Source organism: Mustela putorius, unplaced genomic scaffold, assembly GCF_011764305.1.
Source record: "Mustela putorius furo isolate JIRA1106 unplaced genomic scaffold, ASM1176430v1.1 tig00003846_pilon_pilon_pilon, whole genome shotgun sequence".
NCBI classification, from domain to species: Eukaryota; Metazoa; Chordata; class Mammalia; order Carnivora; family Mustelidae; genus Mustela; species Mustela putorius.
In genome coordinates this window covers 18,344,070-18,358,104 of record NW_025421999.1, presented here as the reverse complement: position 1 = coordinate 18,358,104, position 14,035 = coordinate 18,344,070, and the positions used below count along the sequence as shown (strand labels likewise).

At 44.7% G+C, this 14,035-nt stretch overlaps 1 protein-coding gene across 7 annotated transcripts in view; it reads right to left on the bottom strand.

Annotated features, from left to right (window-relative positions):
• Positions 1-921: 921 nt before the first annotated feature.
• STAU2 (staufen double-stranded RNA binding protein 2) overlaps positions 922-14,035 on the bottom strand; it is a 317,921-nt gene continuing 304,807 nt past the window's right edge. For all 7 annotated transcript variants that reach the window (XM_004762350.3, XM_004762346.3, XM_004762352.3 and 4 more), the window contains 2 exons: positions 3,225-3,313; positions 922-2,045 (listed from right to left, as the gene is read on the bottom strand). In XM_004762350.3, the coding sequence (XP_004762407.1) occupies positions 1,952-2,045; positions 3,225-3,313 (183 nt within the window). In that variant the 3' untranslated portion in view covers positions 922-1,951. The remainder of the gene's footprint in view (positions 2,046-3,224; positions 3,314-14,035) is intronic.

Genomic DNA, 14,035 nt, shown 5'->3' with positions numbered 1-14,035 from the left:
CCCACCACCACCCTGGTGTGTTAGGGATACCTCAGCTCTGAGGGTGACTGTTTAAGGTTTCCCGTATTTGGGTGGTGAGAACCCATGAGCTTGTTTGTTCCCTGGGGGGCTCACCGCTCTCCAACAACCCTGACAGCCTTGGGCCCTTGGTGTTGCTCTTGACCGTGGGCTGCAGGAGGTAGTCCCTGTTTATTGTGTTTGGTAAACTGAAGATCCACTTTGAAGACCCGGCCTGAAGGAGTGCTGTGTCCAGGCCCATCCCCCTCCCCGACCGCCCCCCCCCCCCAGAGTAAGGGAAGGATCCAGGGCCCTCTGCACCCTGGTGCTAGGCAGCAGGACATGTTGCTCAGCTTGGCTTACCTTGCGACCCCCCAACTTTACAAACGCGCTGTTATTTCCACAAGGACCCAGCTTTATGTAACAAGACCCATTTCCTCCAAGGGCACCCAGCCCTCCCAATACTGGCGGACTTCCCCACATGGGAATCATTAAAAACAACCCTCGAGTTATTTCCTTATGTTGCTGTTTGTTTATTCTCTAGTCGCGTGTGAGTCAGCCCGATCATGATTTGTGGTGGTTTTGCTTATGAAATCTTACATAATTATATTTCTCTTGTCATGTTGGGTCGAGCCGTGAGCCCATCGAGTGTTTTCTCATTGCACAACGTGGGCGAATCAATAGGGAGAAAGGCTGAACAATGAGGTGACGTGGGCCGGTCGGGAAGCCGGCTCCGAGTCACCCGGGAGGGGGCCCCACGGTGGCGCGAGGGGCCCGGGCGCCCCGTCTGAGGCCACCAGGGCACCCCCCACCCCCAAACAACACCATGGGCTGACGAGGCTGGGTGGCGGCCTTCGGGATGGGGCTCGCTGAGGTGAGAGTTGAGAGGAGAGCCAGGGAACGAAAGAACAACAATGACAACACTTCACACAGAAACCGACCAAATGTTTACTGCATTCGCTACACGCCGGATTCCAACATGCTGGTCCAGAGCGTGGCTGGCTACAAGCTGGCAAGACGGTGACGGCTCCTCCGACAGGCTGTCCCTTCCCCGCCATGTACATGATTTAGTTTGATCCCACTCACTGTCCCAAGTCCAGAGGCGGTTAAGAACGCGCTCGATGCAAAACAGTGAGGGGCTACGACACACGGATGAGGGTGGTTGCGATTTCCACGGCAGGACGTGGAACCCAGAGAAATGGTTTGTGGAGGCCAGACGCCTCCTCAGTGGCTATAGGACTGATGGAGCTCCAGACCCACAACTGGTTGTTTTGTTGAATTCCTCGAGTATACTGAAACTAGTGGTTCCTAACATTATTTCATATTTTAAATAAAATATCAGACCTGATTCCAACCTCGTTTGCTTGCATACATCTCTGAGGCGTGCGCCTTAAAAGTTATTCCTATGGATACAGGATGAAGATTACAAATATCGGCAGAAAAAGAGGAACCGTGTGACTCTATATGAAGACAACGACCATCACATTCCACAGCACGTCATGGGTTAATCTCTGAATCATCAAGCATTATTTAAAAACAGGAGAGATAGAGAGAGAGAGAGAGAATAGAACTGAACACAAGCGCCACGACAAAAAACAATCCTAACAACAGAACCAAACCCAATTTCCCTATTAATTCTTTAAAATTTTTACCTCTGTTTCTAACACTTCTCATTAATTGTTATTTTAAGCTCCAGTAGCAGGATCAGATTTCTGCTGCCTCTGGGCAAATGAGTTATGATCTGATCTCAGGTTCCAAGGGAGATGCTCAAAGTTTTATTTCCCCCCCGGTTGAGTAAACAGTACTATGCATATTATCGCTTGTGTTAGAATAGTGTTGTCTTCACATAAGACTCAAATAATGGTATTAGTCATTCATTTCCTTGAACACAGACACCCTCATGCGTGCTGACAGGTTTATAAGGATGTGGTGGCAGCCGCGGTCCTGGGAGCTGCTAGATGACCGACTTTGATTTCTTGCAGTCCTGAGCGATGGAGCCCGGGTGTGTCTGGTTATTGTCCGCTTTCTCTCCCAGATGCTGGGCTTGTCTGGAAGATTAATACATTAACAAGAGCTGAAGGCCCAGGGTTGCACGTCTTCAGACATGTTTATTAGCAGATGGCACACGGGATTCAAAGGTCACCACAAAAGTGACATTTTAAAGTGAAACAACAATATTTATGTTCAGATAGTCTACTGATGAGATCATGTGGAAATGTTTTTGATTAAATTAGCTTATAAATGGTTGCCAATCTATAGACAACTTAAAATGCCAGCTCTGTTTACCAAATGTGCTCTTCTCACGCTCTCCCCGTTTACATATTAACGACCAACGGCCAAGCGCTGTTGGTTGTTAACCAGGAGGATCGATATATCCGGTTTTTACTTCCTGGGTTATCTATTTTTTTTTTTTTCCATTCTCAAAAATGTTATTTCCTCTTCTGTGTGTTTGGAAATCTCACTTGCAATTATTAATTGTTTGGAAAGTGTTCGGATTCCACTACGGTAATGCAATTGCGTTCTGATTCTCTAGTGTAAATTGGGCTTCTGAGAAAGACCTAAACTTCAGGCTCTCAGGTAAGACCTGATGTTCAGTATCATAAAAAGGCTGTGAGCTGGATTCAGAAATACTCGCTCCAGCTGCCTTCTCGCCCTGCAGCCCTTGGGAGCCACGCTTGGGTGGCAATGTCTGCTTGTGTCTCTACAACACTACGAACAACAAAATGCGGTCAAGGAGAGGAAACACCTCATCTGGGCTGCTTTTTCTTTCTTCTCTCTTGTGCCCATGGCTTAGCAGGAGTGTGAGTGAAAATCTTTACCTTGGAAAGTGGTTTAGCTAGAAGAAAGCTCAAAGGTATGAAGCCAAACCGATGTTTTAAGAGAGTTGTGCAAGTCTCTGTAGTCAGCAAAACCCACATAAATTTTTCCAACAAAGGCATTAAAATGCAGAAATAATGATCAGTTAGTAGATTAAAACTTTCACGGACATATTATGGGAAAGGAAAATGACCCTATATGCTACTGTTTCTCATTTATTTACATTTTTTCTCATATTTACAAAATAAATGTTTCTCATTTATTTACATTTAATTGTGTTATGAATAACTTTGTAAGACACAGATATCATTGTCCTGAGGGGTTCTTTTAACCTTAGTATCATCGATATCTCATTTTTCTGTACAGTTACAAAATTAGAAATGAAAGAATACAGCAGAAGAGTTACTCACTTTTCAAGAGAACCTTTTTCAATATTCATTGCCCCTTCCATTGGATCCAGTCCTTGTTCAGAAAACTGTTTCAAGGCACTTAAAGCTGCCTAGAAATGAAAACAAACACACAAACAAGGAGATCCATTCACTGACTTCAACGTTAATAAACAGGTTAAGTATAAAAGAGCTGAGATGTACACTTAAGACTATCATTTTCATTGGTCTAAATAAATGCTTTTTTGCATCATTTAGCAAAATTACATCTGAAAGGCTATATTATCATGAGCAATGTATATACCAGGAGGGATTTACGTCTGTGGAGGGAGGAGGTGGGGAGAGGAACCCCCAAAGTCTCATGCCCAGTCCCTCATCGGCGATTTTGTTAAGTCACAGAGTTTTTAATCTGCAAATGTAAAAACACCTAGTTTAAGCCTCTTGCAGTCTGACAACGACTTTGCATAATTTCTCCTCACATTACCGAAACTACCCTTCCGAGGCGAGCCCATCAGATTTCCCCAGCTGAGGTACTCTTCCCAAAGTCAGCACGAAGGTCTTGTTCCATTTTATATTTCACCAAGTCACGGGAAGTGAGCAGAGAAGTGGACCCAAGACACTCATGCATATCGAGGGGGTGGCAGGATGGTATTCTGCGAGGAGAGAGAAAATGTGTGCTCCTCGGGGCCCCGGGGAGGCAGGCCTGGCCACAGCAGAGCCTCCCGAGGTGTTGATTTGCCCGTCATGCGTGGGACGCTGAAGAGTGTCGACAGGCTGGCGGAGCCTCGCTGGATAGCTGGGAGGCACCAAAAATGCGATGCTGATAAGATCTACATAACTTGTTGACACTCTTGTGCACGTTCCAAACTGTTATTTCTTCAAATAAGAATTTGGTTCTTCTTCCCCTCCCCCACACGGCACCACTCTAAAGCTCCATTAGAAGGGCTTTGTTGAGTCTGAGATAGGTGTGAGCAGCTAGGGCTGTTTGAATCCTCGACATCCCGCTGGGTCACACTTTGGTCATCTGCGTCTTCTCAACTGCCTTTGAGAAAGGGCTAACTAACCCTTGCAGTTTCCCAAATGTTTATCTGCCAAGGGCCCCTCTGGGGTAGCTAAGTGTGTGATCCCTTGTAAACGTCATTGTTCGTAACAGAGTTTCTGATTTTAATTTTTAAGGTAATAAGGTAATTCCTTTAGAGTAGTTTCAGGTTTACAGGAGAAGCAAGCAGGGATGTCAGTGCTGGACCCCACTGGTTCAGGCCCCTGCTCAAGGCGTACAGCAGGCTGACAGAGGCCTAGGTGGCGGCTACGCGCTCCTTCCAGTTGGGTAGAAGTGCGGCTCTCTCACTGGGATACCATTACTGCTTGAATTGTACCCCTCCCCCCAAAATCTATATATTGAAATTCTGACCCCCAATACCTTCAAATTGTGGCCTTATTTGAAAATAGGGTCTTTGAAGTTTTCAGGGAGATGAAGTCCTACTGGAACAGGGTAGGCCCAAATCCAATATGACCAATGTCCATACAAGAAGGGGAACTCTGTGTGTGGACACGCACATACAGGAAGAATATCACATGGAGGCAAGAGATTGCAGTGATACAACCAAAGCCAAAGGACATCAGTGATCACCAGCAAACTGCCAGACACTATGGAGAGGCCTGGAACAGAGTCTCCCTCACCGCCCTGAGAGGGAACCATCAACACTTTGGGTTCAGACCTCCAACCTCCAGAAACTGTGGGAAGATATTTTGCTGTTGATTAAACCGCTCGGTTTGTGGGATTTCATTATGAGAACTCTCACAAATGAATATAGGTCCATCATAATTCCTCCTTAAGCAAAGTAGAACCTCTTTCTCCGGTGATGTTTCCTTTTATTATCTTTGTATTATAAAAATAGTTTTCATTACAGGACAATCGGAATAGATATAAGCCAAAAAGAAATGCGGAAATAGTCACCATCCCACCCACCCATTTCCCACTTGCTACAATGTTTCCATGTGCTTTCCTATCTCTTCCCCACATGCACATGCTTTCACCTCGATCATATCTTGACACTGTTTTATAATCTGCTCTTTCCATTGAACACAAGCAGTTTTGCAAGTCAATAGAGAAATGTCAATGGCATCATTTTGCCTGACTGCCCAGCCTGTTGACTTGATATGTCCTCTTCTACTTAGCCGGTTCCTACAGTTGGACATTTCAGACACTCCCAATATTGAAGCTGTTGTTAAAGCTGCATCCAGCTTTCTGATGGTTAAGATTTTTGTGTACCATCTCAATAATTTCCTTATGATAAATTCCTAGAAATTGAATTTCTAGGCCAAAACACAGGCACATGTTTAAAGCTCTGACCTAAAAATAAACAAACAAACAAACAAACCAACAATCAAATAAATAATAAATAAATATCTGACAGGCGCATTCCCTCTGCCCTCAGAGAGGTTGTGAGCACAGCAGCAGTGTTCTTCTAGGTGCTTTTGGAATTAACCTCTCAGAACCACTTTGTGGGGCACTCAAGCAAACCAGTTTTGTCATCTTATGGCCCCACCTTCTTTTCATTTGTCCATCCTGACCATGTATTCTAGTCACTGGATTTGGCTTTGAGTAATTTTGGTGGCTTTCAAAAATTAAGCTGACTCTGAAAAGACCCAGATTTGGACAACTCCCCTCCCCCAGAGGAAGTCTGCAGCCGGATTTGGCTTTCGTTGAGATTCATTCAACTGAGTGACAGCTGAGGTCCTTCCCAGTCTTGAAATGCTGAGGTGCTGGATGGACTTCCTAGGTGCCTGGCTGTGAACAGCCCCGTGGGTGTGCACACTCCCAAGGGCTTGTTACATGAGCCTGAGCTCTGGAGGCCTGCCTCATGCATACGTGTATGGGGTGAGGCACTGGGCCCACTCACTGCTAAGCTCTCCAGACCAGTCCATGCCTGACCTTTCCAGATAGCCTGACTTTATGGGGAGGGCATTAATGAACTTACAGGTCTTGGTATATTCAACAATTTTGAACAGATGAACCACTCTTTTTTCTGATCCTGTAGTATGTGAATTATTGTCAGGAATGCTAGTTTTTATCAATTTCTTCCCAAACGAACTATTGTGGAGGGCTGTTCAGTACCCCCAAACTTAAACTGGCCATGTGATATTGCTGCCTGAGACATATAAGAGCGCCAGGGCTTCTCGGTCCTGTTTTACTCCCAACAAGGTCAAAATGGCAATCAAAAACAACTTTAAAAACAATTTTCAAAAGTCATTCATAGCCTAATTGTAGCTCATTTTCCGTAGTTGTTTTTGGGGTACTTGCTGCCTGAATGCCCGGAACCAAATGTCTTGCTTCACTAAGTCCAAGAGCCAGTGACACCTGCTCTGTTCCATCCAACAGGAGATGCACACAGGAGACGCAGGCCAGGTCTCAGGGAGCAGGTTCAGTGTTTTAGCTCTTGCAAAAGCTCCTGGATGATTTTATCAACATGTCAAGCAGGTCCCCGTGAACTTTCAAAATGCCTGTCATCACTCAAAGTATGTACTGAAGGCTGGAATGGCGGCGTGCTCTTTCACTCAATGCCACGGACAGATTTTCAGAATTCTTGCGTGGCTTCTTCCCTCCCAAAGTATGCTTAAAGGCTTCCAAATAACATTCCCTTATTTATCTGATGAGATAATTCAACCCACATCTTATTGATAATCCTGAATACAATTGCTTATAATTAGGAGAGGACTTCTTACTAATTTATAAAAAGACAATGAAGGTGATTTATCTTCTCTGTAAACAGCAGTAGCTACCATTTGATGAACATCACTCTGCCATAGTCATGAGACGGGGGCCTTTACCTGAGTGACAGCAGGTGTTTCCACAGCCCCGCAGGCAGGTCCTCCCCGGGAGGAATTCAGTAACCTACTCTAGGTCACGCAGGTAGCGAATGGCAGAGCAGAGATTTGAACCCAGATTTGCACATTCTTGACCACATCCCCTCAATTCCTTCAAGCCAATTTCAGCATGACTTTTTCCAATATCATTATTACCAGCTTACTCTTATTCCTTCCTCCATACTCATTCTATTAATTATTCCCCACAATAGTTACTGGAGGTCAGCTCATATAATTATCCCCATTTTCTAGAGAAGGGGTTTGTTGTCTTGTGGGGACCACGGGGAGCTGCCAGTCTCCAGCCTTCTTGTGGTCCCTAGGTTGACTTCTGAGGGCTTGTTCGGCGCTTCTCTGACTCTTGTAGTTTGGTCTAAAATTGAATTGCTATAGGAATTATTTTATCACTTAGGATTACCCCACGACACCCCAACAAGGTAACTTAACTGTCATTTCTTAACATTCTCGAGGGTACTAAGTCTGCTCACTTTATTTGCCCCTCCCATCTTGTTCTGAGAAGGTTCATTCCTCACCTGCATGGGGTTGTCCGAAGGAGGGAAAAACAAGCTGCAGGGTTTAGCTGGGCCCCTGGGCTGTAGGGTCCTGCAGCAAGAGGAGGTGCTGGGATTGCAAAGGTGAACGGACAGAGAAAGGACAGAGGGCTCGGCAGTGATTTATAGTGAGCGATAAGCCAACTATGTTTAGGAAAGCTGAGATGGGCAGGGGCTGTCGACCAGGTGCCTCCTCCCACAGGTCCTAGCAGAACACTGGCCGCGCTGCTTCCTCTCTCGCCGGTCCGTGAGCTCAGCTGGGGAGCTCCCCCCCTACCCCCAGTTCATCGGAACACCGCCTTCCCAGAGAGGATACTTGACAGATGAAAAGATGCCATCTGGGAGATGGGCGTGCTTCACTTTCTACAGCAAATCGGCTCCCAGAATACGATAATGCAGCAATGCCCGAAATAGCCCCCTTCATTTAGCAAGACTCCATTATCAATCATTCCAAAGAACAATGTATAATGGAATGGCTTTGTGAACAAATGCTGAAAGTGAACAGTCCGCAAAAACATTTTCCTACGCACAGCCGAATCTGTCCAGAAGATGGTAAAATCAACAAAATCTCCATGTTTAAACTATTCCAACAGAATAAATTGTTACTTGCTAGAGGCCTGTTGTTTAAAAAAAAAAAAAGTAAGAACAGATTATAAAAATGCTACATAATAGTAAAGGACACTGGAGTGAGAGCGAAATCAAATAACTCTCATTTGGAGAGACCTCTAAAGCCTGAGTACGGAGCTACCGAGAGGGTAAATAGAGAAGAAGAGGCCCTGCCTGTCTCCGTTCACCCCGTCAGCCTGGACGGTCTGCTGGGTGATCCCTGTGAACTAATGCTGGGGAATCGTGGGAAGGAGGCAAATCTGGGTGCTTAATGAGGAACATCCTGAAATGATGCTTAAATCCAAGTTGTGCAACTTCCCACACACCGTGGATTTGAGAATTTCAAAGATGCACTAACGTAAGTAGCCAGAATCCTCCATGTGGCTGCAGCCGCAGACAAATAGACAACTCAGTGATTTCATTTCCAAGGTCAGAAAATGTTTCCTACCAAATCAAGACAAACTCGCTCAGCATCCACGCGCATGTCACTGCAGTCTACCACGCGGAATCTCGAACTTCAGCTTTATGACCATTTATGTGTTCCGGGATTCCAAAAAAGAAGGAGGAGGAGGAGGAGGAGGAGGAAGAGGAGGAAGACTGGTGGTGGACGGGGAGGGGAGGGGAGAAGAAGAGGAGGAGGAAGAAAGAAAAGGAAAGAAAAACGAAGAAAAGGTATATTCAAAGCTATTCATGTAGCTTGGTTTGAAAGGAGAAAAATTTAAAAAAATTTTAAAGAAGTGGATGACATTTCCTTTTCTTATTCCTGTCTTTTAAGCTCAACACTTGTATCCATTTGTGTGCGTGTGTACGTGTGTGTGTGTTTCCCTTAAAAGAAAGCATCTACATAGATACGTAGAAATATTTTGGTCCCCAACAGATTTTACAACTGTTTTGTGAGGAAAGCCCCACAGGTTCTTGAACAGATGTCGCTACCATTTCATGGATCACTTGTTTTGTGCGTAGTTATAGCAATGCCAGAAACAAGATGCCAGGAAGATACTTTCCATGCCTGTTTGCTGGTCTTGGTTTGCACGCTTGCATGCGCGCCTGTGTGTATGTGTGTGTGTGTGTGTGTGTGTGTGTGTGTCTGTTATGTCCGCACAATGGAGGTGAGACTTCCCAGCCATTTCTGCAATTTCTAACTTTCCTCTCATCAGCAATGAGCAAATTGTGTTGAAACCAGTGCCTGTTCTTTCTGCTTTCTACTTCAAGAGTTACATTTTAATGTAACAGCATTAAAACATTTTTTGAGAGACAACAATGGTTCTCGTTAGCAAAAATGAGAATTTTAGCTCATCCTTTTATGACACACTGTTCTTCTTGTGGTGTTTAAACACAGTGTCCAGTGGATTCTTTTATTTCCTTTTTTTTCTCCTCATTTCACACTTTTCCCACCAATTTTACGTCCTGAATCCCAGAAACAGGCTGTTCCCATTAAAGTCGAGGCAGTCACACATGCCTGAACGTGGCCTTCATTTTAAGTCAGTGTTCAGGATTTGTTTTGTTTTGCCTTTTTCCCCGAAGTGCTTGCTCATGTGGAGCTCTTCCTGGGAGCAGCTCTAACGGCTAGATTCCTTTCAAAATGCACACAGTGGTCATATGTGCAGCTCACTAAATAGGTCTTCTTAAATGAGAAAATGATGGGGCTTCAAACAGCAAATGCCTTTATTTGCAGCTGAGGACTCCCCCAACTTCTCATCCCAACAGTCTTCGAGACTGGCTCTCTACTGAATCCTTTCAGTGGCTGAAAACCAGCAGGTTCATCCATAAGCTTAAGGATTATTACCCCAAGAATGTGAATTTTAACATCCCTATGCTATCATTTTCTGGCTTTGAAAGGTCTGTAACAAAACACAAGTCTCTCTTTCTTTAAAATAAAAGATACCAAAGAGAAAAAATTGTAATTCTAAATTGGATCCCCAGTCTACCACAATGCAGATGAATCAAAGATAGGACTTCAAAAATAAAATGAAAAAGGATTACACTGAGCTTTAATTAAACCATTTGCTGCCCTGATTCTAACAGTTTCATAGAACCTGCACTTTTCATTTATGCTCACACAGTCCTATTGGTTCGTGTCATTTCTATAAAATTGGTACTTTATGAATGGCTTACTGTTGGAACAAAGGGATGTCAGCCTGCTTAGATGATGGCTATTTACTATAAAACAACAACAACAAACAACAACAACAACAACAAAAAAGGCAGGTGGTGGTCTGAAGACACACAAGTTTTAGGCAATCTACCAAAGCAGAGAACAGGAATTTTCACTCTAGAATTAGGGAAACAGGTACAAACTTGGGCACTCAGACTACACACTTAGGCATCTTCTATACTGGGTGGTCAGGCTCTTACATTGGGTGATCCATGTCAGCCTTGACAACGATACAGAGTCAAGCTTAAGGCAGGATTGACAGAGCCGAGGAACGTTCGCGTGTGTTTAGGACAAACATCCATGATGCCATGTCTACTCTAACCACATTGGTTTTGTTCTACCAACATCATTCCTTTCAGAATTCCTGCGTTGTCCAACAAAAAGTCCCCTCTGTAATGATATGTTACCACAACATGCTGCTGGGTGCAAAGGCAGGTGTCCATGAGTGGCAGCAGTGTCACTTGTGCTTGGCAGGATGATGCCTCCCCTCCCCCTCCACCAAGAAATGTCCGTGTCCTCATCCCCAGAATGTGCGTATGTTACCTCACATGGGAAAAAGTGGTTCCGCACATGAGATTGAAGTATAAATACATGGAGATGGGAAGATTATTCTGGATTACCCAGATGAGTCCCATCTAATCACGTGAGTTCTTAAAATCAGAGAATCCTTCCTGGCTTGGCTGAGAGAGGATGAGACGTCTAGGAAGAAATGGTCAGAGTGATGTGGTTAGTTTTGGAGACAGAAGAAGGGGAACACAAGCCAAGGAAAGTAGGGGGTCTCTAGAAGCTGGAAAAGGCAAAAAAAGCAAAACGACCAATTCTCCCCTCAAACCAAAACCAAAACCAAACCAAAAAACTGCTGATGCCTTGATTTTAGGCTAGGGAGAGCCCTGTCTGACTTCTCATCTATTTAACTCTAAGATAATGCGTTTGTGTGGTTAACCCACTAAGTCTAGTCATTGGCCAAAGCAACAAGAGAAACTCATCTACTCTTCCTCTCACCTTGACAAGGAAGGGTGGGTTCGCAGTCTCTCAGGCCTCGACTAAAATGCCAGCCCTACTGTAGGCCGGCTGTGTGTCTATGCAAGCTACTGTACCTCTCTGAGCTTCTTAGGCTTAATTCCTGGACTATAAACGAGAGCTTTCATTACACACCTTTCTGTTTTTGTGGGTTTTTTTTTTTTTAATTTTTAAAAGATCTTTCTTTATTTATTTGTCAGAGAGAGAAAGAGAAAGAGAGCGCACAAGCAGGGGGAGCAGCAGCTACAGAGAGAAGCAGGCTCCCTACGGAGCAGAGAGCCCAACGTGGGACTTGATCCCAGGACCCCAGGATCATGACCTGCGCTGAAGGCTGATGCTTAACCGACTGAGCTACCCAGGCATACCATACCTTTCTCTGTTGAGACCAATCTCTATCTCCATGTTCATTTATGCCCCCATTTCTTATATATTTCTATTACTTTTTCTAGTGGATTGCTTACCCATCTCTCTTCCTAAGAGAACTCTAACATTATACCCACTCCTTAATCAAAAGCCATTAAGAACTTCCAGCCACCAAATAACATTCTGTATCCTTGGCCTGAAATCCATCAGCTGGCCCCATTCTACTCTACAATTGCATTTATTGCAATTTCATTACAGCGTGTTTCCCAGAGTGTGACGCCCAGATCAACAGATCAGTCACCAGCCTCAGGAACACCTGGCAGTATTATCAAGAGCTCCCCAGCCAGCTGGCCTGGAGACACACCAACATTGCAGAAGCCCCACCCACATGGATCTCCTGCCCTGGTCTGATGGGTCTACCTCTTGTCTGCTGAAAATATCTGAGTTTTCTTACCTCCACACCTTTGCTCCTGAAGTCTTTCATCTTCCCAGGGTGGACTGCCCTGATTTCCAGCCTGTCTCCCACCTATGAACTTCTGACGGCCCTTGCCATCTGCCTCCCTGAACTGTGGGCTATCTTCAATGTGTTTGTGTCCTGTCTCAAATAGTTGGTCGGCCCTTGGCCAGCCAAGCCATTTTCCTGTTGGAGATCAGCACAGTATGTTCATAGAACATCTTCAAGGAATATTCCTTGGTTGATTGTTTGTTGGTTTCCATCTGAAGCTCCCTAAGACAGACAAGTACTTACAGACACATTTCTGCTTTCTGTTTTCTCTCTATTCTCTGAGTCGGCATCTTGCTCCTGCTTGCTTTTTCTCACTTCAGGACATTCTTTAAAGGTTCTCTCCTATGAGCCTCTCTCTCCACCTTTTACACACCCCATCCCACCCCCACCCATGGCCTCTCCATCTATAGACAATATGCTGTAGGACAAACAGTCTCAGGAAAGCAGAACTGGGTGGTCTCTATCATCCGTGTGAGAAAAGGTTCTCCTGTCCCACAGTCTACCTGCAAGGATTATAGATGATGGCTAATGACTTTTTGAAATGTCAATCATTTGGGTTTTGGCTTCTGTCCTCTTTGGGGTCTGTAACTAATGCTTCCCCTTCCCTGGGCCAGTGTGAGGTCTATGAAGAAAGTTCCTGGGAAACCTTCCCCGGGAAGACCCATAATGGGAGCTTTGCTTGAGACCTTCAAGGCGGCATCCTGAAATAAAGGACATCCTGAAATAAAGGACCAGAGGGGAGTCTCTTCCACCCAAGGAGAGCCTGGTTCTGGAGAGCAATGGTGCCTGAATTCTGCCCTGCCCCAAAGGTTCCTTTGGTACTTGATGGTTCTTTAATATTCTTCTCCAAAGAGAAGGAGAAGCATTGCCCCTGAACATGGGCACACACTGCTCTGTCTATACAGAAATTCCAGCTAGGTTTGAGTATGTAATTGAAAAAGACATACAGTTATTCCATAATTTTAAAAAATTCTTTATTTTTTGTTATTTTCTTGTTTTTTGTTATTTCATAATTTTTACTGCATTTCATGTGCTCTTGCATTGCATGGCTATAGGGGCAGTTGGGAACAATAGGGAGTGATGGTCAAACAATATAACTTATAAAGTTCTGTTTAATTTTGGATTATAGTTGTACCGAAATAGAGTCCAAGGTGGTAATGGCACGTGCGTTGTAGGCCTTGCTGGTTCCCTTAATGTGTGAGGCAGGCAGAAGCCCGGTTTCTTTTCTTGGGGCATTTGGTGGCCATCCTGGCATTTGGTGGTCTCCTTAGCCTCACACTTCCAAACATTCACAAAGTACAAAGGATAGTATACTGAACCCCCACACACCTACCACTCAGATTAAGAATGCTCAGTATTTTTGCCAGTCTGGTTTCATGTATCTTCATGTTTTCCCAGAGGACTCCAAATCAGGTATCAGAAAAGACACATGCCATGATCACACCTAACAAAATTAAGAACAAATCCTTTCTATCATCTAAATACCCACGTTATGTAAAACTTTTCCTGATAGTCTCAAAGATGTCTTTTAAAGTTGGTTTTTGAATCTACATCCCAACAGTTCACGCATTGTATTTGAATCATCTTTTAAGATTGAGGAGTCTCATGGAATGCAGAATAACGGCAAAGCTGTCCAGGACCTACTCCCCACCGGGACCCGGGGAGGGGACAATGAGCCTACCTTGCCAGGAGGGACCCCTCTAACCAAAGTCCTAAGTCCTCTTTAACCTCAGGGTTCCTTGGCCAGTGCCGGCCAGAGAGAGACATGTGA